The sequence below is a fragment of the Bos mutus genome, unplaced genomic scaffold, assembly GCF_027580195.1.
Source record: "Bos mutus isolate GX-2022 unplaced genomic scaffold, NWIPB_WYAK_1.1 CTG419, whole genome shotgun sequence".
Lineage (NCBI taxonomy): Eukaryota > Metazoa > Chordata > Mammalia > Artiodactyla > Bovidae > Bos > Bos mutus.
The window spans coordinates 123,512-147,132 of record NW_027219905.1 but is presented as its reverse complement, the minus strand read 5'-3'; the positions used below and the strand labels follow the sequence as shown (position 1 = coordinate 147,132).

The following is a 23,621-nucleotide window of genomic DNA, read 5'->3' as shown; positions in this document are numbered from 1 at the left end:
GGAAGTGAAAGCTAACTAGATTAGTCACTGCCTGAGGGCGCTGTATGACAATCTATGTTAATACTGTACCAAGTTTTTCTACACTACTTAAAAGCATGCTTGTGAAATAGGGGGAGTTCACACAGGGGTGAAAGGCAGGGTAATTCACAGAGTGGCTGAAGCTAGCATGGTGACCTGACTGAGGGGGTGTGTGGAGGCTGGAGAAGTTTCCCGGCCGTCTGAAAGCAGAGTGCTCCTAGGACTCCTTTCATAAGCCCAAAGAGCAGACAGCAAAGGAGCAGGTACCCGAGGACACATTCTGCTAGTCGATGCCTAAAATAAGTATACACAAGGGAAGCACAGGTGCCCACAGAGAGGGTTCAGGGCTGTGGAGACTTGCTGCTGGGATGTGGGGTGGGGCTTCCGGGGAAGGAGCTCGGTGGGGCCAGTCTCCCTGCTTGGGGAACACGATGCCTCTCACTGTTAAGACATACACTGAATGCTGTTTTGACATTTTGCCTTTTGAAATGAAAAATTCTCTTCACATTTTTTTTTTTTAATCAAAAACAGTTGCTGACATAGGCCTTCATAGAAGTAAGTGACTTTGAATGAACTTTGGAAAAGCAGGGGATGCTTGTAATTGTTTCTGGGGCTGTTTTAGCTCTCTTCAGTCTCACCCATTGACTTTCTCATCCTCCCTTCGAGATTGTGGCTCTAGGTGATTCCTCAGAGCCAAATGCTTAATTTCTCTGAGGTCATGAGAGAAACGTATGTACAAGGGTGGTGAGAGGAAGCACTTGAACGTGGCTTTGTGGGATGGTGTGTTTCTTCATCCTGACCTGTTTCCTGGAGGCAGGTTTGTCCCAGAGGCAGCAGGTGTCACTGTGAGGCCACCTCCCTTTCTCTCTGATGCCCTTTCTCTCCCTCCCAACTGTGACTTGTTACTGAGGAGTCCCAGACACATGTGTACTTCTTTCGAACAAGGTTACAACTATCATTGATTATAGTAGGTCTGCTGCTCTGTGTTTTCAGTGTTCAAACAGTTTAATGGGAATTCCATTTACTATATGGCAACTTAAAAAATTCCAATCATTTGGGGAAACATGAATGAAATTGGTGTTTTCCATCTTCCCTGGGACTAATGAGAGGCTGGCAGATGAGCATCAAACTTGAGGTGGAGAAACAGCAGAACAGATCTTTACTCAGCACTCTTAGCAGGCCAGTCCTGGAGTCCCCTTGTGTTAGAAATTTCTATAATACTTTAGTGTTCAAATGAAATCTTACTCCAAGAGCAAGTATAGTGGTTTCTACCTCAATTCCATGCCCTTTACATAACAGCTTTGAGACTTATTTGACTAAGGGCAGTTCTATTATCTTTTTGCTTTGAGTTTCAGATTTCTGATAAGTGATTCTTGTTTTTAATTTGGTGAACTTCTGAGCTGTTTATTTGACTTAGGCACACTAAGTAAAAGCCATCAGTGACTTTTGTGGTAATCAAGGACACAGAAATGTTGTGATCTTTTTTGGTCCTAGATTTCTCATTTTTAAGAGATATTGATTAAACTCTTAAATTTTCTTGAAAAGCTGCATTTAAACTCATTTAGAAATAGAATCTTATTGCCTAGTAACTGAAAGTATACATTCAGATGTCTGGCTTACTTTCTAATTGATTTCACTTTGGCTGTGCTTCATTATCATTTCCAAGCTCTACTGCACCCACTGCAGTTTTTCTACCCCTAAGCATAAGTGAACGACTGGCACCTAAACACTAATGACGTATGGGGTTTTTTTTCATTTGAAGGAATCATAAGAGAAACCCTTTTAATGAATTAAACCAACTTGTGATCCTAAGTCAGAAGATTAATTTCTGCTCTAGGTTAAGATTTTTTTGTTATTTTCTTATACAAGAGTAGATCTTTAATTACTATTTTACTTATAACCTTTTAATTTAAATTTCTAAAAAATATCTTGCTGAGCAGTTATACAAAGCTTGGAGATGATGGAATTCCAGTTGAGCTCTTTCAAATCCTAAAAGATGATTCTGTGAAAGTGCTGCACTCAGTATGTCAGCTAATTTGGAAAACTCAGCAGTGGCCACAGGACTGGAAAGGGTCAGTTTTCATTCCAATCCCAAAGAGAGGCAATGCCAAAGAATGCTCAAACTACTACACAATTGCACTCATCTCACATGCTAGTAAGGGAGAAGGAAATGGCAACCTACTCCGATATTCTTGCCTGGAAAATCCTGTGGACAGTGGAGCCTGAAGGGCTGCTATCCATAGGGTCGCACAGAGTCAGACACAACTGAAGCGACTTAGCATGCATGAATGCTCTGGAGAAGGAAATGGCAACCCACTCCAATATTCTTGCCTGGAGAACCCCAGGGACAGAGCAGCCTGGTCTACCATCTGTGGGGTCGCACAGAGTCAGACATGACTGAAGCGACACAGCAGCAGCAGCAGCAGCACACACTAGTAAAGTAATGCTCAATATTCTCCAAGCCAAGCTTCAGCAATACATGAACCGTGAACTTCCAGATGTTCAAGCTGGTTTTAGAAAAGGCAGAGGAACCAGAGATCAAATTGCCAACATCCGCTGGATCATGGAAAAAGCAAGAGAGTTCCAGAAAAACATCTATTTCTGCTTTATTGAGTATGACAAAGCCTTTGTGTGGATCACAATAAATTGTGGAAAATTCTGAAAGAGATGGGAATAGCAGATCACCTGACCTGCCTCTTGAGAAACCTGTATGCAGGACAGGAAGGAACAGTTAGAACTGGACTTGGAACAACAGACTGGTTCCAAATAGGAAAAGGAGTATGTCACGGCTGTATATTGTCACCATGATTATTTAACTTATATGCAGAGTACATCACGAGAAGCACTGGCCTGGAAGAAGCACAATCTGGAATCAAGATTGCCGGGAGAAATATCAATAACCTAAGATATGCAGATGACACCAGCCTTATGGCAGAAAGTAAAGAACTAAAGAGCCTCTTGATGAAAGAGGAGAGTGAAAAAGTTGGCTCAAAACTCAACATTTCAGAAAACTAAGATCATGGCATCCAGTCCCATTACTTCATGGCAAATAGATGGGGAAACAGTGGATAGACACTATTTTTTTCGGGCTCCAAAATCACTGCAGATGGTGATTGCAGCGATGAAATGAAAAGACGCTTACTCCTTGGAGGAAAGTTATGACCAACCTAGACAGCAGGTTAAAAAGCGGAGAAATTACTTTGTCAACAAAGGTCCGTCTAGTCAAGGCTATGATTTTTCCAGTAGTCATGTATGGATGTGAGAGTTGGACCAGAAAGAAAGCTGAGTGCAGTCAAAGCAATCTTGAGAAAGAAGAATGGAACTGGAGGAATCATCCTGCCTGACTTCAGACTATGCTACAGAGCTACAGTCATCACAACAGTATGTATTTCTTTTTGTTCCTGGCTATATCCTGCCTCTGCTTCTGCCATCCCTGTAGAACTATGCACCTGCACCCTGACACTGTTCTCAGAAAACATGGAGTGTATCAACTTGTCAAGTGTCTGGTGGTCGTTAGGCTAGGAAACCCAGACTCAAGCAGTTACCTCTGTCACTGTCACTTGGGGTGTGACCTTAAATTTCTCAGTCGTTGGTTTTGTCACTGGTTTATCTTTTGCCCTCAGGAAGAATTCCAGCCACCCACCTCAGTGTGGGTCCTGCCAACGTAGTCGGCCTTCTCTCTCTACCACCCACCTCAGTATGGGTCCTGCCAACGTAGTCGGCCTTCTCTCTCTACCACCACCTCAGTATGGGTCCTGCCAATGTAGTCGGCCTTCTCTCTTTACCACCCTCCTCTGCCCCTCAGCTCTGCATCTAACCAGACAGACTGTAGGATCCCACAGGTGGGGTTCCCACCTCCGGTCTTTGTACGTGCTTTCCCTCCCCTCCTGTCTTTTTCCTGTCCTTCAGGTATCTGCTTCCACAGCACCTCCACCAAAAAGCTGACAGGATTGACACAAAGCTGGCTGTCCCTTCTGAGTGTTCCTTGTGCCATCCTTTGTATCTTAGTATTTATGACTCTGTATGGAAATTGCCTGTTTGTCTGTTGTTCCAGTTTATGGGATATCATTTTTTAGGGTGGACTGGGTCACCTTCATCTTGTAATTCCAGTGTTTGTCACAGCACCTTTGCACATAGTTATTGAGAAATGAATGAAGAATGAGAAAACCAGAAGCTCTGATACTCAGCCACATGTGGGACCAAGGGCAGAGTGTATAATTGTAATCTTGTATTTTGTTTCCTGTCATCTATAGATATGTTTCATTTTTCGGAACATTTAGAAATAGCTCAAGTTTGTTTTGTTTCTTTTTTTATTTTTAACTAATACTGAACTCAAGTATTTGAGATAAAGAATGTAATCCTTTTTCTTTCCAGCTGCTGCTGAATTTGAATCTGAGTCCTATGAGGTGTCTCCTCTAGGATCTACAGATGGGTTGAATCTGTACAAGTTTTGAAGAAAAAAATATATGATCTGAAAGATAAATGGTAAAAATTTGGACTGTTTCTGGACTGTTTAGTTGTTTCCCATTAAACATGATGAGAAGGTCTTTATTAAGGGGAAATCTTTTTGTGTGTATGATGAAAATTGATATGGTATTTTAAAAATACTAATTTTACATATATTTATACTACTTTTAAGCAGTAGTACTTTTGATCCTAAGTGTTTTGTCTGCACCTAACTTACTTTAAGGCATATTTAAAACCCAGCACTATTACGTTTTCCATATTCAAAGTGAAAGCGTTAGTCACTCAGTCACGTCCGACTCTGCGACCAATGGACTGCAGCCCACCAGACTCCTCTGTCCTCCACTGTCTTGTGGAGTTAGCTCAAATTCATGTCCATTGAGTCAGTGATGCTCTCCAACCATCTCATCCTCTGTTGTCCCCTTTGTCGTCCTGCCTTCAATCTTTCCCAGCATCAGGCTCTCCTCTGATGAATCGTCTCTTCACATCAGGTGGCCGAAGTATTGGAGCTTCACACTCAGCATCAGTCCTTCCAATGAATATTCAGGATTGATTTCCTTTAGGATTGACTGGTTTAATCTCTTTGCAGTCCAAGGACTCTCGCCAGTCTCCTCCAACACCATGGTTTAAAAGCGTCAATTCTTTGGCCATCAGCCTTCTTTATGGTCCAACTCTCATATCTGTACATCACTACTGGAAAATAGTGTCTATGTTTTAACCCCAATCTCCTAATTTATCCCTCCCTTTATGTTTCCCCTTTCATAACCTTAATTTGATTTTGAGATCTGTGAGTTGGTTTCTGTTTTGTAAATAAGCTTATTTTGATTAGATTCCACATGTAAGGGATGTGATATTTGTTCCTCTCTGAGTGACTTCACTTAGTATTGTAATTTTGAGATCCTTTTGTGTTGCTGCAAATGGCATTATTTCATTCTTGTGTGTGGGGTGTGTGTGTGTGTGTGTACACTGCATCTTCTTTATCCATTCTTCTGGTGATGGACACTTAGGTTGCTTCCATGTCCTGGCTATTGTCAGTAGTTCTGCAGTGAACATTGGGGTGCATGTACCTATTTGAATTATGGTTTTCCCCAGATACATGCCCAGGACTGGGATTGCTGAATCATATGGCAAGTTTATAGTTAGTTTTTAAAGAAACCTCATAGAGCTCCCAACAGTGGGTGTACCTAGTTGCATTCCTTTTTTTTTTTGTCTTAAAATGCATTTTTTTTTCCAACTGCAATTTTATTTTATTTTTAAACTTTACAAAATTGTATTAGTTTTGCCAAGTATCAAAATGAATCCGCCACAGGTATACATGTGTTCCCCATCCTGAACCCTCCTTCCTCCTCCCTCCCCATACCATCCCTCTGGGTTGTCCCAGTGCGCTAGCCCCAAGCATCCAGTATTGTGCATTGAACCTGGCCTGGCAACTCGTTTCATACATGATATTTTACATGTTTCAATGCCATTCTCCCAAATCTTCCCACCCTCTCCCTCTCCCAAAGAGTCCAAAAGACTGTTCTATACATCAGTGTCTCTTTTGCTGTCTCGTACACAGGGTTATTGGTACCATCTTTCTAAATTCCATATATATGTGTTAGTATACTGTATTGGTGTTTTTCTTTCTGGCTTACTTCACTCTGTATAATAGGCTCCAGTTTCATCCACCTCATTAGAACTGATTCAAATGTATTCTTTTTAATGGTTGAGTAATACTCCATTGTGTATATGTACCACAGCTTTCTTATCCATTCATCTGCTGATGGGCATCTAGGTTGCTTCCATGTCCTAGTTGCATTCCATACGCAGTGTAGGAGAGTTCCCTTTTCTCCACACTCTTTCCAGCATTTATTGTTTGTCGATTTTTTGATGGTGGCTATTCTGATTGGCGTGAAACGATACCTCGTTGTAGTATTTCTGCATTTCTCTAATAATTAGTGATGCAGAGCATCCTTCTTGAGCATCCTTTCATGTGCGTTTTGGTTGTCTGTGGGTGTTCCTTACAGAAATGTATATTTAGAGCCTACACGCATTTTGTGATCAGGTTGTTTGTTTTTTGATATTGAGCTCTTTGAGCTGTTTGAATATGTTGGAGATTACTCCCTTGTCAGTTGCATCATTTGCAAATAGTGTTGCCCATTATGTGGGCTGTTGTCTGTCTTGTTTATGATTTCCTGCGCTGTGCCAAAGCTTTTGAGTTTAATTAGATCCCATTTGCTTATTTCCGTTTTTAATAGTCATTATTCTAAGAGGTGGATGAAAAAAGATACTGCCTTAATTTACGTCAGAGAGTGTTGTGCCTATATTCTCCTCTAAGAGTTTTTTAGGGCCTGTCCTTATATTTAGGTCTTTAGTCCATTTCGAGTTTATTTTTGTGTATGATGTTAGGGAGTGTTCTAATTTCCTTCTTATACCTGTAGCTGTTGAGTTTTCTCAGCACCACTTATTGAAGAGGGTGCTTTGCTCCTTTGTACAGTCTTGCCTCCTTTATCCTAGATTAATTGACCATAGGTGCGTAGGTTTCTCTCTGAACTTTCTCTCTTGTTCCATTAATCATTCAGTATATTTCTGTTTTTGTGCTAGGTCCAGTGTTTTGATTACTGAAACTTGCAGAGTAGGCTGAGGTTGGGGTACCTGATTCTGTCAGCTCTTGCTTTTCTTTCTCAAGATTGCCTTGGCTATTTGGGGTCTTCTGTTTCCATTACACACTGTAAAAGTTTTGTTCTAGTTCTGTGAAAAATGCCATTGGCAATTTGATAGAAAATGCACTGAATCTGCAGAGAAGGCAGTGGCACCCTACTGCAGTACTCTTGCCTGGAAAATCCCATGGACAGAGAAGCCTGGAAGGCTGCAGTCCATGGGGTCGCTGAGGGTTGGACATGACTGAGCGACTTCAGTTTCACTTTTCACTTTCATGCATTGGAGAAGGAAATGGCTACCCACTCCAGTGTTCTTGCCTGGAGAATCCCAGGAAGGGGAGCCTGGTGGGCTGCCATCTATGGGGTCGCACAGAGTCAGACATGACTGAAGTGACTTAGCAGCAGCAGCAGCATTGAATCTGTAGATTGCTTTGGGTAGTATAGTTATTTTGACAGTTATATAGTTTTAATGCTGCTTTGACTTCTGTGTTTATTTCAGTTTCCTGTTTTTCCTTCTTAGTTTAGGTAAGGGTTTATTGATATTGTTTGTTTCTTTCAGAAAATGAACTTACAGTTCTTGCACATGCACACTTGTCAGGCTGGCCCACCAAGCCCCTGTGCGCATGGGCAGTGTGTTTTGAGGTGTTGCTTAGCAACGATCATTCTGGGATGAAAGATTCTAAACCGTTGAACTTCCCAGCTGGGAGGTGGTGGCAGCTGCTGTAAACTGCTGTAAACTGTAAACTGCTGTAAACTGTAAACTGCTGTAAACAGCAGAGCTGTAAACTGCTCTGGTTTACCTGTAGTGCTTGTGTTGGGTTTAGGAGACTCTGAAGAGCTGAGGGGGAGGTGAGGTGTGGTTGGAGCTTGTAGGCTCTGTGACAAAGAAGATTTTTGGCTTCAGGAGTAAGAAGGGCATTTCACCCTTTGGCTCCTCCATCAACCCGGTGAGAGAGAGCAGTCATAGAATCAACTTCCAGCCCGGGAACTGCATCCGAAACGAGGACCTTGGAAAGATCCACAAAGCTGCCAGTATAGGCAAAGTAGCCAAAGTGCTGCAGGTTCTGTTGCTCGGAAAGAATGGCCTGAACGACAGGGACAAGATGAACAGGTAAGCGGGGTGGAAGGGCCTGGTAGGGGTCCCTCCTGTGAGTTTCCCCTCCAAGGCTCTTGGACACCTTCCTGGGATCCAGCACCCCAAAGACTTTATAGGCAGCAAAAAGCCTTAGCTGATTTCAGACCCACTTGTAATTCCCCTCATGGGGGGCACTTTGCTGATCGTTTTGAAGTCATTTAACTGAATGTCAGTAGTCACAGAAATGAAATGAAATATGAATAGCATCTGTTTTTTCTGTCTTCTTCCTCCTTTTTCTTTGCATGGGTTAGCATGATGTACTCATGAGTAAGAGCTCTCAAGTTCTGTAGCCTTCAAGAAATCTTCTGGAACCTCCTGGCTCTCACATTTTTTCTCATGTGATTTATGAAAACACTTCTTCATGGATCGCCTATTGTGGATCATGGCAGTGGACAGATTTCTGATGTTGTCAGCGTCTTATTTTTAATGTATACATTTTTATTCTGTAAGGTTATATATTACAGAAAACTGCCTAGTGAGCAAAATAATTCCCATGATAGGTCAACTTCTGGATTAAAAATTCTTCAGCTCCAATTCAATATCCGTTTTATATCAGTGTACAGTTAGGTATATATGTTCTTTGCTGAAGGACCTTAGAAGACAGGTTTGAAGTAGGAAGCTGGCTGTGTCCTTGAATAGGAAGACATTTTCTTAGGATGTATGGTCTTTCTATACTTAAACCAAATCAATGTATTGTGATTTTAAATTTTGGGTTATCTATGCTGCCTTTAATTGTGATGAAATTAAAATTTTACATGGTAGACTTAAGACTTGCCCTTCTTGATATCAAAATGTGCTGTAAGTGCCCACAATGTCTTCATTTACTAACAACTGAAAGGGGGATAGACAAATGAATGGAACAGAATAGAAAATGCCCAAACACCCAAATGTATGTAAAGCTTTAGAACTTGATACTGGTGACATTTTCTGTTAGAAAAGATAAATTGTGTGTAGATGATGGAGAAATAACCTGATAAAAGAGAAAAGTAACTAGATTTTTATCTCACCAAAAAGTTTCAGATGGAGTGTGGATCAAACATTTTAAATATGCACAGTGAGAAAAGTACCAGAAGAAAACTCAAATTCCTATTTACACAGTTTTTTTCTGCTGACAGAGACCTTTTTTTTTTCTATTTCTATTGTTTCTTAATCTTAATTTTTTTTAATTGGAGAATAATTGCTTTACAATGTTGTGTTGTTTTCTGCTGTATACAATCATAAATCAGTTCTAAGTATACATATATCCCCTTCCTGGTGAGCCTCCCTCCCACCCCAAAGACCTCGATAAGAATTATTTCAAAATTCTTTTTTTGAAATAATGGAGTTTCCAGGATTTCAGCACAAAAAAAAAAAACCAAAAAAAAAAGAAGGAAATCTGGAGGTTGAATTAGCATTTTAACAACACACAAAAAATTAAAACTCTCTGTCGATCAAGCTGCCTATAGACAAGTCAGATTAGTAGACAGGGCTGGTCTTTTTGACACTAATAGGGATGTAGCAGAGATTAAAAATAATTTGTCACTTTCAATTTTTTTTTAGAATTTTTTTTGAGGATTGATATCTTCTGACAACTTTCAGCCCTTTCATAAGTCAAGGGAATCTTGGGAGTTGCTTGGCGGTCCAGTGGTTAAGACTCACTGCTGTGGGCCCAGGGTTAGATTCTTGGTGGGGTAACTAAAATCCTGCAAGCTACCAGGATATATGTACACCATAAGGAATATAGGCAATATTTTATAATAACTTTAAATAGAGTATAATCTATAACAATTGAGAATCACTATGTTGTGTACCTGTAATATATAATAATATATAATATGCATCATCAATGCTTTCAAAACAGCAACCTTAAGCAAAAAGACCTAATGATAATTAGACCAACAGGAAAAATAAGCAAGGAACAAACAAAAATGCTACTAATTATAGTTGTACAGACATTGTGAATTATAAATTTCATTCCAATGTCAGAGGTGTTAAAATGTGAGAAAATGAGGATATTAGAATCATCGAAGTACAATGCTGTCTGTAATCCTCAAAATATATCTGCAAAGGATGTGTCATATCCTTTGACTTCATTGAGATGTTGTCCTTGTAAACTAGTAGTACTAGTAATAAATATGATAATATGACCTAACAGTTACTGAGCTGTTGTCTGTGCCAGGAACGGTTCTGCACCCTTTGCATGGCTCTCATGTAAGCATCACAGTGCTGTCCTGTGAAATAACTACTACTCCCTCTCCATTCTGTTGATGAGGAAATTGAGGCACAGAGAGGCTGAGCAATGGCTAATGAGGGACAGAGTGAAAGTCAAATACAAACCCAAGTTGAGCTGAATCTCAAGGTCACGCTCGTTCTATTCAAGTAGATGGTTCTTTCATTACTGTGGTAAGAAGAGCTAAAGCAAATATAGACTGTTCTTACTCCAGAAGAAAACGAAATATTTGTTTTAAAGTGATAGGAATAGCATGCTATTGAATGTTTTCAATCACAGGAACGATTGTTTGCTTTGAAACAGTAACACTAGAGTTTCCTAAAAACTGCTCTTGCTTTTGTAGGACTGAGCTCCACTTGGCCTGTGCCAATGGCCGTTCAGCAGTGGTAACTCTCCTCCTGGAGAGAAAATGCCTGCTTAGCCTCTGTGACAATGAAAAGAGGACAGCGCTGATGAAGGTATGGAGCAGCGAACTGTGTCCACATGAGATGGGTGTGATTTCCTGAGACTAAAAGTGAATTTATCTCATTGAAATATAGCAAACTGGTGAAGCTTGTGGCCTGTTTACTTTGAATTCCTAGAATTCACACTCTTGTTTCTTGCCACAACACTAACAGGCCATAGAATGCCAAGAGGAGGAGTGTGCGACTCTTCTGCTGGAGCATGGTGCTGACCCAAATGTCATGGATGTCTGTGGCAACACCGCTCTCCGCTACGCTGTCTTTTGCCAGAATCTATCACTCGCAGCAAAGCTGCTTTCCTATGACGCCTATATAGAAGCCAGGAACAAGGTATCGGTCACCTAACTTTATTTACCAAATATTTGTGAATCATTTTTTTAATATACATGTGTTTTATTTACAACAGTATGTAAATAGGGAAACTGAATAGTGTCCATGAGGCCCTGTTATCATGGAAACAGTTCCAAACCCGAGTCAAGGGGCGGGGATGAAAAATGTCGGCACCCCCAGAAAGGGCAGAGCTCTGTCTGCCACCCACCCTTCTACCTTAGAAGGAAGGCTTTCCCATTAGAAGGTGCGTGGGAGTGGGTGGTAGGCTCTGAGCCCACAGGAAATGAAGGCCTGTGGGGAGTGAAGTGATGTGGGCACTGGCTGTTTACAGGGGCTCAGGGAATGTGAGCCCCTAGGGGTGGGCAGAGGAGGAAGGAGACCCAGTGCCCAGCAGGGAGGCCTGGGTGAGTGCAAGTGGGCCTGGGAGGCAGGCCTGGAGCCCTGAGCCCTCCAGGACCCCGGGTTCTGAGATCCAGCCAGGCGGGTCAGGTCATGTTTGACACCCAGCAAGGGCATTCTCTTGTGCTGGTGACCACTTGGTTCACCAGGTACCCCTCGGGGTCTTCACGCTCAGCCCTGGGGAGCTGCTCCGCAGGGTGGCAGCTGTGCATGGGGAGCTGCCCCTCCTGCTCTTTCTTCAGGAAGCATGTGAAGTCCAGCCTCTGCAGCCCCGCCAGGAACTCCCTCCACTCTCACAGGTGGCCTCAGTTTTCCGTGTTTGGAAGCTCCAGCCTTCCCTGAGTGAAAGTATTTTGAAGAAACCAAATTGTCTACGATTTCACTTTAATCCTGATATTTCTCAAGCATTAGAGAGTAAAGCATTCCTTTATGTGTTTATGGCCGGTATTCGTGATAACACTGCACTTGTTAGAGGTAAAACATTTTCCAAATAATTTCCCCAACTTAAGGTTTTTTTTTTTTTTTTTGTAATCACTCTAAAATAACACAGTAAAGCAAAATTTGCCTCAGTAGACTTTGTCTTAAAATTCAAACATAACGAAAGCATTTTACAACATAATAGAAATCTTACTGCTGTTGACAAATTCCCATTTTATTAAAAATGGTTTCTATAAACACGGTTTCTCTCTCACTGCCCAAGTCTTAAGAGGGTAAAAGGAAAGAAATGGAGCAGGCAGGTGAAAAGTGCAAATCGAGCTGGAATTTTGGCAGTTGGGAAATGCCAAGAAGAGGGTTTATTTATTTTAACATTTATTTATTTGGCTGTGCTGGGCTTAGTTTCAGCATGTAGGATCTAGTTTCCTGACCAGGGGTCAAACCCAGGCCCTCTTTACTGGGAGCACTGAGACCCAGGCACAGAACCACCACGGAAGTCCCAAGATTTTGGTTTGTGCTTTTTATTCCCTTCAGTGTATATATTTCTGTGAGGTGCTTTTCAGTTTTCAGGAATAATAGTTGTTATTTTGAAAAAGAGTGTGAGTGAATTGTAAACTTGCCTAGGTGCCAGTTTTAAGAAGACTCTGAGCAGAACAGACTGGCAGTGAACAGGTGGCGATTAAATGGGAATTAAGAGAGAAGAACAAATAATTAACTGATTTATTATCCTATTCTGGCAGAACCATCCACTTAGATAAGAGTCTAGACTCTGCTCTCCCATCTAGAATGTCTTGATGGGAAGGAAGTAAGGGGTTTATAAATAATGAGATCAGGTTGCCTTTTGGGTTTACTAGTCCCTGTTCTACCACTGTTTACCCAGGAAATTTTTAAAAATTGCAGTTTTGATGACTCTTGCCTCTTACACTTTTCTTTTTTATTCAAACCTTCATGTAAGAGAAGGAATTGGCCGTGTGAGTAAGAGATGAGACTGGAGTGGTTGCTGCATTAAGTCCCAGCTATATTCTGCTGGTGAACCACAATTATTTGGGAAAACGTATTGAAAAAATTTACAAGCCTAGGCTGTTCCCTGAAGATTTTGACTGAGTAAATCGAGGAATGCTTGGACGTGTGCATTTAGAACTATTCCCTTGAGATTCTTTTTTTAAAAATATATATTTATTTTAATTGGAGGCTAATTACTTTACAATATTGTATTGGTTTTGCCATACATCAACATGAATCTGCCACAGGTGTACACATGTTCCCCATCCTGAACCCCCCTCCCACCTCCCTCCCTGTACCATCCCTCTGAGTCATCCCAGTGCACCAGCCCCAAGCATCCTGTATTATGCATCGAACCTGGACTGGCAATTCGTTTCATATATGATATTATACATGTTTCAATGCCATTCTCCCAAATCATCCCACCCTCTCCCTCTCCCACAGAGTCCAAAAGACTGTTCTATACATCTGTGTCTCTTTTGCTGTCTCGCATACAGGGTTATCATTACCATCTTTCTAAATTCCATATATATGCATTAGTATACTGTATTGGTGTTTTTCTTTCTGGCTTACCTCACTGTATATACTAGGCTCCAGTTTCACCCACCCAATTAGAACTGATTCGAATGTATTCTTTTTAATGGCTGAGTAATATTCCATTGTGTATATGTACCACGGCTTTCTTATCTGTTCATCTGTAGACGGACGTCTAGGTTGCTTCCATGTTCTGGCTGTTATAAACAGTGCTGCGATGAACATTGGGGTACACGTGTCTCTTTCAATTCTGGTTTCCTCGATGTGTATGCCCAGCAGTGAACCACAATTATTTGGGAAAACATATTAAAAAAATTGGCAATCCACTCCAGTATTCTTGCCTGGAAAATCCCATGGACAGAGGAGCCTGGCGGATTTAGCCTGGCGGGATACAGTCCATGAGGTCTCAAGAGTCGGACACGACTTAGGAACTAAACTAGTACTACTAACTATTAAAAAAATTTACAAGCCTAGGCTGTTCCCTGAAGATTTTGACTGAGTAAATCGAGGAACGCTTGGACGTGTGCGTTTAGAACTATTCCCTTGAGATTCTTATCCAATCCTTGATGAATAACTATGGAGTGAACACATGTAATTTCTAAATGACACCCTTCATAAAAGAAAGTAGTCTCCTGAAGTTTGATCAATGCTAGCTACTTCCATCAGCTCCCTCCTTTCCAACAACATTAGCCAGACTTTTTCTCTGCCCCTGTGTTTGAGATATTAAAAGGAGTATCTTTGGCAGTATCTATGGGCTTTCCTTTTCCTTCCAACCACTCTTCATTCAGTGACACTCTGAGAGTCTTTAGTGATTTCCTCATGGCGAAGTCACTTTGTAGAGTCTGACCCTTTAAGGATTTTACACCTTCTCTTACCATCCAGGTCATTAGGTCAATAGATGTTTGTTACTAACAGGGTTTTCCTGACTGCAGTAATAGTAACTCATGAGCCTTTTTTGGTGTCAGCTGCAGGACAGACTCTTGCAGTGTATCTGTTAGAATTGCTGATTCCTGGCATAAGCAGATGAGAGCTTTAAAACCCCTGAAGTTAGTTAATAGTACAGAGGGGAATTGTTTTAAGCATTTATTTCCAGCAGGCGTGGAAACTCATTATCCATTTGATTAACAATCTAGAAGAATTCTAGAGATAGATTGTAGTTTCAACAGGCAGTGGAAACATTCTTGACTGTGAATTATGAGTCTTTTTAAAAGAATTTATGTTTACTTGAATTATGAGTCTTAATAGCCATATTTATTACATATTGGGACCCACTTTTTTTGTGAAACATATGATACTAAAGAAAGGAAAGGTTTCACATACAAATATTTGCTTTATACCCACCTGTTTGGAAACAGCAAACATAAAACCAAAAGTGGGCCATAAACCAAACATGGCCCTTGGATATGTTTAGTTACCTCCACACATTGAGTCAACATTTCAAATTTAGGAGGCTCATGCAGAAGTTCAGGCTTCTCCAAGGACCAAATCTGGATGCCCTTGAGCCCATCCTACTGTTTGGTCTGCATGCAGAGGCCACCCCTTCTTGGGACATGTGTTTTTGGGATTACCGGTCTCATCTGACTTTATCACTTAATCAGGTCATCAGCTTTCCATCCATAAGCATTTGAATTTCCAATTTTTGATTGATAGTTTATTTTGATAAATATTTGAAGCTTTTAAGACAATCTAATTAATCTATTGTTGATTTCATGTTTTAAAAAAATATCTTAAGAATGGGATTGATTTTTAAAATTAGACTTTTTAAGTTGATTGTGGCGGTTTTGCACTGAGTAACTCTCACAAACACACAAGATTATAAGGGACAGCTCAGGGAGATGTGGTGGAAGAGCAACTCCCCGAGAAAATGTTGAGCATGTATTTATTGGTAATTTTATGTTGCAGTCTTTAACTAAGAGCAGTAAAGCAAGACAGACACCAGAACTCTAGGATTTTGGAAGCTTCTTCCTGGTGGTCTGGAGGTAATCACATGAGAGTCATCAAGAAGGGTCTTTGAAGAGAAGGTGGGGAGGGCGCTCATTCTGCATGCAGTTAGCATCTAGCTAATGCTGACCTCTCAGCCAGAACGTCTAACTTAAGGAAGGGCAGTGGAAAGAGCAAGCAAGGAAGAGAGAATGAGTAAGATTAAATTCCAGGAGACTTTTCTGAGAAAGCAGTAAAACAGGGTTCCCACAGTTGATTTTTTGAAAAAAAGAAAATGTTTCTCTTTGCATGTTCATGTAGAGAATAATATTCCCACTGGAATGTCTGTAAACCTTTTGAGTTTACTCATGGTCATCCTTGGATAGGTTATGCATGCTACAGATAGTATTATATATTTCTGCCTCAGCATTGTCCCTAAAATATGCAATTGATACAGTAGCTAAATGATACCCACACCCCCTGCATTGGGAGCTTAACACTTAGCCATTGGACCACCAGGGAAGGCCCAGAGAAGGAGCAGATTAAAAAGAAAGAAGATGCACAGGGTGATGAGGAGGAGGGGGCTCTCTTTCATTTACTTTCTGGTTTTTATTTTTAAGTTCGGAGAATCTATTACATGATTTTAATTTCAATTTAGAAATAGGTTAACTGTGTACATTAGAAATGGTTTTCCCTGTTTTACAGGATGATCTGACACCACTGTTACTTGCTATACATGAAAGAAGAGGGCAAATGGTGGAGGTTTTAGTGAAGAAAGAAGCAAATATACATCGGTTGATAAGATGAAAAGGTACCGTTGTTCTTTTTCTTTTAAAAACCCTTAGTGCTGTTCTAGGATGGTAATATCCAGATTAAATGAATAAGAGGATTCATTTGTGATCAACACATCATCACTTAGGTAGAAAGTCAGTTATTCTGACTGGGAATCATGAACAATATATAGCAAGAATGTATAGCAGGATTCATATTCCTTTATAATATTGACTGATCTCATATGCAACCTGTTTGTTTGGTTGATCTTGTAATAGCTGAGGGAGTTGAAATTAGTTTTATTGGTTTAATGCAATATGGAGTCTGCTTTTTAGTTTACCTCATGACAGTATCGAGTTTCTTAATTCTTTTAAAAGAATTCTTTAACCTCTACTTTATATGTATGTATTTTTAAAAGATGCATAGTAAACCTAAAAGACTTGATTTTGTCTTTTGGATAACTCTTGGCTTTAAATTACTTTGTTTAAAGAATGCTGATGTTATTAGGTTTCAAAAGAGTCAGATATAACATAGCGACTAAATAACAACAGCCACAAAAAGGTGATTATGACTCATGGTCACCAGATCCTGTGGACTCATCAGGTTTTATCCTTTCTCATTTTAGTACATTTTGATATTTTCATTTTTAATGCAGGTAGAAGGAAGAAAGATAGCTTTGATTGGATAAAAGTTTTAACAAAGACAAGTCAGAGGTGGACAATACAGATGAAAATGATGGGCTTTAGATTCAAACTAGGTTCAATTCCTAGGTTTCCTACCAATTAGGGTTATTTATCATTAGCAAATAAGTTTCCTAATATGAAAGGCAAATAGTAATGCATCTTTCAAAGGTGCCTGTGTGTAAGAAAGATTTTATATATAGTATTTCATTTTCAGTGCCTAGCACATGCTTGTCCACATCATTAACTGCCACCATGATTATTTATATTCCCATTATTATCAATATTTTTGAATTAATCCTGCAAGTAGCCTTTCCTAGTCAACCTCTAGCTGACTTTGAAGCTGAATATATCAGACTAAGGAGGAAATGGGGAATTCATCCCTTAAATAGTCACCTGCCTCAGATAAGTGACCTCAGCATGGTTTCTTGTCCATCGAGGACTTTATTATTATTTTTAAAAAACATGTATTTATTTGGCTGCATGGGGTCCTAGTTGTGGGAACTCTTAGTTGCAGCCTATGGGATCCATTTCCATGACCAGGGATGGAACCTGGGCCCTCTGCATTGGGAGCCTGGAGTCTTACCCCCTGGCCCACCAGGGAAGTCCCCATCAGGGACTTATGAAATAGGAAGTGCTGCTGCCTGGCATCCCAGTGGGACAGGAGGCTTCTTTTCTGTCCCTTCATTTTAGCCTTGGAGGTAATTTACAAAGATGAACACTTGAGCCTGTAAATGGTCAGTTCTTCATGAAAGGGCAAGGCGTTCACTTGGTGAAGCATATCAAATTAACTGTGTAAGTAAGTTAACTCAGCTTCCTGAGGCTGAAGTCATCTCTCTGTTGTTTTAGAACAGCCCTCATGCTTGCTGTCAAGTATGAATCAGCAAATGTTGTCAGACTTCTTCTTCAGCAAGGTGTTGACATCTTTTCTCAAGATGTTTTTGGATGGACTGCAGAAGAATATGCTGTTATTAGTGGTTTTAATATGTAAGTGTTCACATTAAAATGCCAGTTCTCACTAAACTGCAGCCAAAAATAATTTTAACTGTTACTTGCTACGTGACCAGTGAGAGTTCCAGTTTGGTGCAGGCAGTTTGGAGAAAGGTGGTGAGATGTTCCCCCTCAAGAGCTGAAAGCCAAGCAAAGGCCACTTAGTGACTCTTGGCTGTGGGCTCAGAGTGCTTTATCTCAGGACATGTAGACCTTGATCCTTAGAAAGGTTGACATTAGCCATTTCATTCCAAGTGTGACCTCTCAGTATGGGGTATGAACACTGTCACACTTGTGATATTTCTAACTAGTTCCTTGGGTTTTGAAATATTTAGTTCAGCAGCAAATCCTGTGTTTTTCCTGGAGGACTTGCCTCTCTATACACTTCCGCTTGAATTTTCCAAGAACCCAGTAGATTCCCTAAGATCAATGAGACAGTCCTCTTGCACAAGTCATTTGAGGGGAAAAACAGTTCCTTCTCACCATTCTGTTGCTTGCATTGATTCTACTGCTGCAGCACTGCTGCTACAGCTGGTCTTGACAGGGTCTGCTTGGCAGGTGGATCTGGAGTCTGGATGTGGCTCTATAAAGACCTTTAATAAAATCATTTTAAAAGGAAAAAAAAAAAACTCATCCTGTAGTGGGCTCACGATTGACCTTTGCTCCGGAACTTTAAGGTGATGCACACGTAGACTTCAGAGTGAGAGCTCCTTTGTGTTCATACATACGCTTGTCGCTCAGTCACTGTTGCAAAGCACCAGCACCCAGTTCGGGCAGCTGGGCTGCCTAGCTTCCCCCTCAGTCAGAGACCTTATGTGGAGCCCACGTGTAGGCCTAGATCTTCACGATGAGGTGCCCTTGAGGCTCTTATTTATCTTTTCTGCTAGCAGATGTCGGGGGGGGGACCATTTTAGGCTGTCAGAGAGGGTCAAGTGCTCCTGCAGGGATTGAGCGGACTTCCCTTTCTCCTTTGTATCTAGACTTGAACCTCAAGGTGGCTTTCTGTCCTGTGGGGGCACCTTTTCTTAGGTCACAGGTTCCCTGTCATCCTTCCCAGAGTAGTGGGTGCCAGCTTGCCTGAGATTCCCTAATTATGCTTGGCCCCTCATGGGATCTGTTTCCTGGAATAATGAAAATCTTCCAATGGATTCCTATCCGCCTCTACCTTAAATGTTTTCAGAATCTGCCCCATAAGGAACCCATTTCAGCAGAAATCCCTAAATCTCAAGTATTTGAGATAGTTTTTTTGAGATACGGAATTGAGAGAGGTAAGCCCTGTCTAGAGCTTGCCAGTGTCCACTGTAAGAGTAGGGATGTGTCTTCAAGTGAACTGGAGAGGGACATGGAGATTAAGCATCATTGTCAGAAAGATCTGCTGGTTCAGAGTCTGAGCAGGTAGAGAAGGAAGAGTAGTGGTCCAGGCCAGGTCTTGATTGTGATTAGCTCTTGGTGTGATTAGCTGCAATGATGGGGGATCATTATGTTCTCTAATGTAGTGAATGCATATGTTATAAATAAATTTAGGTACACATTATTTCAGAGCTGAGATTCTCTATATTACAAACCACAGAGAACAGCTGATCACCAGAATTAATAACAGTTTCATGCAACACCTGAATGTTAAACGTATGAAAAAGCGCACATCGGGTTTTACTTGGAAAGTAGTTCCAGCAATGAAGTTCAAGAACAAATTATTCCATTCTTTGACTGTTTCAGCAAGCATTTGCTGGGTATATTATCTTATTAAATCCTCTTAATCCTCTTGTGAAATCAGGCAGTAAGATCCCAGTTGTGTAGAGGAAGACTGCGAACTGAAGAGAAGCAAATCCTGCGGGAACAAAGTGCAGTTGGTTATAGAGCTAGGATTTGCAAGCTCGAGAGAGTTTTCATATGCCAAGCTGAATCTAGTTAGTTATTGGAGCTGTACTGCCCTGAGCTCAAGACTACTTCATCTTCCTTTTCTTTCTTTCTGCAAGGAGATCCAACCAGTCCATCCTAAAGGAAATCAGTCCTGAATATTCTTGCAAGGACTGATGTGGAAGCTGAAGCTCCAATACTTTGGCCATCTTATGTGAAGAACCGACTCATTGGCAAATACCGATTCTGGGAAAGTTTGAAGGCGGGAGGAGACGGGGACAACAGAGGATGAGATGGTTGAATGGCATCACCAACTCAATGGACATGCATTTGTAAAACCTTCAGGAGTTGGTGATGGAAACAAAAGCCTGGCATACTTCAGACCATGGGATCGCAAAGAGTCACACACAACTGAGCAACTGAACTGAACTGATGTTGATATTTTCATAAAATTTGAAAAACAGTGTAGATGCATGAAAATATATGAATAAAATTATATGAAACAGAGGCTTTGCTCATAGTATATCCTTAAGAATACTGATATATTACTGAACTATTGTATATAAATTCTAAATATATGTGTTTCTCCATATACCTTATTATACTTTTTTTTTTTCTGTAAAGTTTGTTCTTGACTAGGAATGTCTCACTTTTTCCTTCTTCCTCCTCTACTTTTTAAAATTTTTTTTTTTAATATTTACTGTTAACCTAATTTTTCCTTGCAGAACACATTTCTTCAGGGTCTGTTCTTTCAGTCCATCTCTCTCTGCCTCTATTGTGAACGTGTTTGCTTATGGCTTTCTGTTTAGAGTGTTTGTGGCTTTCTTCATGATGCTTGCCCTACTGCTTTACCCTTGTTTTTTTTTCCCTGTTTCTTAGAAGGAGCTGATTTTTTCCCCTGTTTCATTGGCCTCTAGCTGTTTGACAAACAGAACAGAAGTAGCTTATCCTGTTTGCAGTTCTAGCCCATCTAAATAAGGTTCTGCTAAAACCTAAACTTTCATATTTCCCTTCCCAAGTGATAATCCATGTATATATTAATCATGGAAGCAAATTTCAAAATATAGCAATTAATTTAAATGTCTTAGTTTTTCAATAGTGCTCTAAACTACCGGGGATAAATTATTACTCTAGAACATTTTGGTAGAGAAAGTAATCTAGTGGGTGTCCTAGTATTTGTATTGCAGTCAATTAGGGGTAAAGAGAGGAGCATCTGGGGCTTCTGATGTCATCTGTCATAATCCTTTCCCCATGAGCAGGTCAGTCAGTGGCAGAAATGGGATTTGAATCCACCTCTGAATGACTCCAGAGCCTGTGCTCTTTGTGTTAGATCATAGAGGAATGGGGGATGTTATAATTTTTTTATTCAGGTTGATACTTGTTATATTCTTCAAGCTCTTATTTTCTTTTCCAGCATGTCCTGAAACCAAAGTTAACAAAGCTAATGAAGGCTTCTCAGCAATCCAAGAGAAACAGGAAGTTATTTGAAGACTGTCCTCCTGGTGTTATTCCTTGATTTGAAATGACACATGTTCTCATGTACTCTCTCCTGTTTTCACTGTACTAGAAACAAAATGTGGCATTTTGAGACCAGAGAGTACAACTTTCTCTCAGGACAATAATTCTGATAGTAATGTTGAAGATGTGGTTGAAACATTTCCCAAACCATCACCCTGGTGTGAGGGCATCTGTCATCCTTCCTTCCCATCGCCTGAGCCTGTTCCAAAACTTCTCAAGTCTGTAGCAGGCCTCGGTCGTACAAAGGGATGTCGTTCTGTTTGTAACTCTTCTTTCCCTGTACTTTTTCACATACCATCCCCCTGATCCTTATGATGACAAAAAGGATCCCACCACAGAAATAGAAGCCCTCAAAGTCACGATACGAAATGGTGTGATAATAAGAGCCATACATGTGCATGATTCAGATTTATAAAGATTGGCATACTAAGTATGCCCTTATTAAAGAAAAGAATTACAGAGTGCTCAGGAAAAACAACTAGATGAATAGGAAAATGGGGAGGAGGATGAAGGGGAAGAATTCCTTTAAGAAAGACAAGATGAATATAAGATGAAATGAGGGTGAAGATGAGGCAGATTATTATACAAACACAACAGAAATAGTGGGGGTCAGTCAGACCAGGAACTCTATATGATAAATATGCAAGAAATTATTTCAATTTCAACTTAAGAGAAAGTGAGGTCATGAAAAAACAATGCTCATACACTTTTGAATGACATATAGCTGATTTTTATGAAAAACTGAAAGAAAATGTGTTCCTTATTTTTTTGGTGATTGTTTTCGATGATGGTGGTGGTTCTTGTTTTTTCCTTCAGTTGACATGTAGTCAGTTTAAAATATTGTGTAAGTTTCAGGTGTACAGCAACGTGATTTGTTTACACTTGTGTGTGTATATATGTTTTTTGAACATAGTTCCTTCTGGAAGTTCATTTAAATTTGAAGTGATTTCTCATTTTAAAGAAATTCTCACTTTGAAATTAATGAAGTGATGTCTTCTATTTAACCTAGTAAAACTTTCATTTAGAGACAATTCAAAATGAGCCCTGTTTTAGGCCTTCGGAGACGTATTATGAATTAAGAATTTTTGGCCCTTCTGTTTCTTGTGGTTTCTAACTTCAGTTCAGTTCAGTCGCTCAGTCGTGTCCGACGCTAGACACTTAATGTACTTACCTAATTTATCTTACTGTTTGCTATAACCTTGGTGGGTGTTTTAAATCTTTCTGAAAATAAAGAGGAAACAAATAAGCATTTTATCTATTCTTTTTACTAAAATTATAATTTATAATTTTGTAAATGAAATTCTTAATCTCTCTTCATTGAGAAAATTTTCAGCTGCAACAATCTAAAAGAAGAAATGTAGAACTATATTTTTTCCTCTAGAGATTCTGATTTCTTTTTTCCAAATGTCAGCAAATAATGGGTAATTACATACATTAAATGAATGAAATCATGATTTATGCTTTTTTCTTATATAGACTACTTGTTATTATAAAATCATAAGGAAAAAAAATTACCACCAGAGTTTATAAAATTTCTGTGGAAGATATTTTTTCTTTTAAAAATATCTCCAGCAACATGTACATTCCATGTTATTTTCAGGAAACTTTATTAATTTCAGTATTTATAGGTGTTAAATTACCATGTCAATTCTCTGTTATACATGTGAAACTGACATGTAAATTCTTCCATATTGAAAAGTTAGTCATTGTGGTTACTTGATTTTTTTCATTTGTTTTTTCTTTCCCGATGTGAATATTGAGTCCTGCTTGATCATCATAAATGTATTTGAAAACTTTTAAACATTCAACTTGGATAATCATAGTTTTACTCCTTTTTTTATATCTAGATCATTGCTTTAATCTTTACCTGCCATTCCAGAAGACAGATAAGAAGTTAGAGTCGTTAGTGTACTGTTTACTGGGAAAGAAGCAGTAAACCATGTGAATGTTCAAATAGGGTTGTAGAAAACTCATTTATTCTTAATTGAAGGATAATTGCTTTCTGGAATTTTGTTGTGTTCTGTCAAACATCAACAAGAATCAGCCATAGGTACACCCATGTCCCCTCCCTCCCAAACCCCTCTCCAATCTCCCTCTCCATCGCACCCTTCTAGACTGTTGCAGAGCCCCTCTTTGAGTTCGCTGAGTGATAGAGCAAATTCCCATTGGTTACCTATTTTACATATGGAATTGTAAGTTTCCATGTTACTCTTTCCATCCATCTCACCCTGTCCCCTCTTCCCCTTCCCCCATGTCTCT

General features: G+C 40.0%; 1 protein-coding gene across 2 annotated transcripts; it reads left to right on the top strand.

The window, feature by feature from the left end:
* The first annotated feature begins 432 nt into the window (after nucleotides 1-432).
* On the top strand, nucleotides 433-23,115 carry LOC138987010 (ankyrin repeat domain-containing protein 26-like). 2 transcript variants are annotated; one of them, XR_011463509.1, is made up of 8 exons: nucleotides 433-3,399; nucleotides 4,141-4,228; nucleotides 8,026-8,232; nucleotides 10,809-10,923; nucleotides 11,083-11,256; nucleotides 16,252-16,357; nucleotides 17,847-17,984; nucleotides 19,964-23,111. XR_011463509.1 is itself a non-coding variant. In XM_070366987.1 (7 exons), exons 2-6 carry the CDS (start codon nucleotides 4,170-4,172, stop codon nucleotides 16,351-16,353), a joined length of 657 nt encoding a protein of 218 aa, XP_070223088.1. In that variant the 5' UTR covers nucleotides 433-3,399; nucleotides 4,141-4,169; the 3' UTR covers nucleotides 16,354-16,357; nucleotides 19,964-23,115. The 2 variants fall into 2 exon arrangements, 1 of the variants encoding a protein (XP_070223088.1); XM_070366987.1 differs by lacking the exon at nucleotides 17,847-17,984 and having other exon boundaries at nucleotides 19,964-23,115.
* The last annotated feature ends 506 nt before the right edge of the window (nucleotides 23,116-23,621 follow it).

Coding starts and splice junctions, on each gene's coding strand:
- LOC138987010 (XM_070366987.1), top strand. CDS start 4,170: ATGAAGAATGAGAAAACCAGAAGCTCTGATACTCAGCCACATGTGGGA. Junction 8,233..10,808: donor GACAGGGACAAGATGAACAG/GTAAGCGGGGTG, acceptor TTGCTTTTGTAG/GACTGAGCTCCACTTGGCCT. Junction 11,257..16,251: donor ATATAGAAGCCAGGAACAAG/GTATCGGTCACC, acceptor CCTGTTTTACAG/GATGATCTGACACCACTGTT.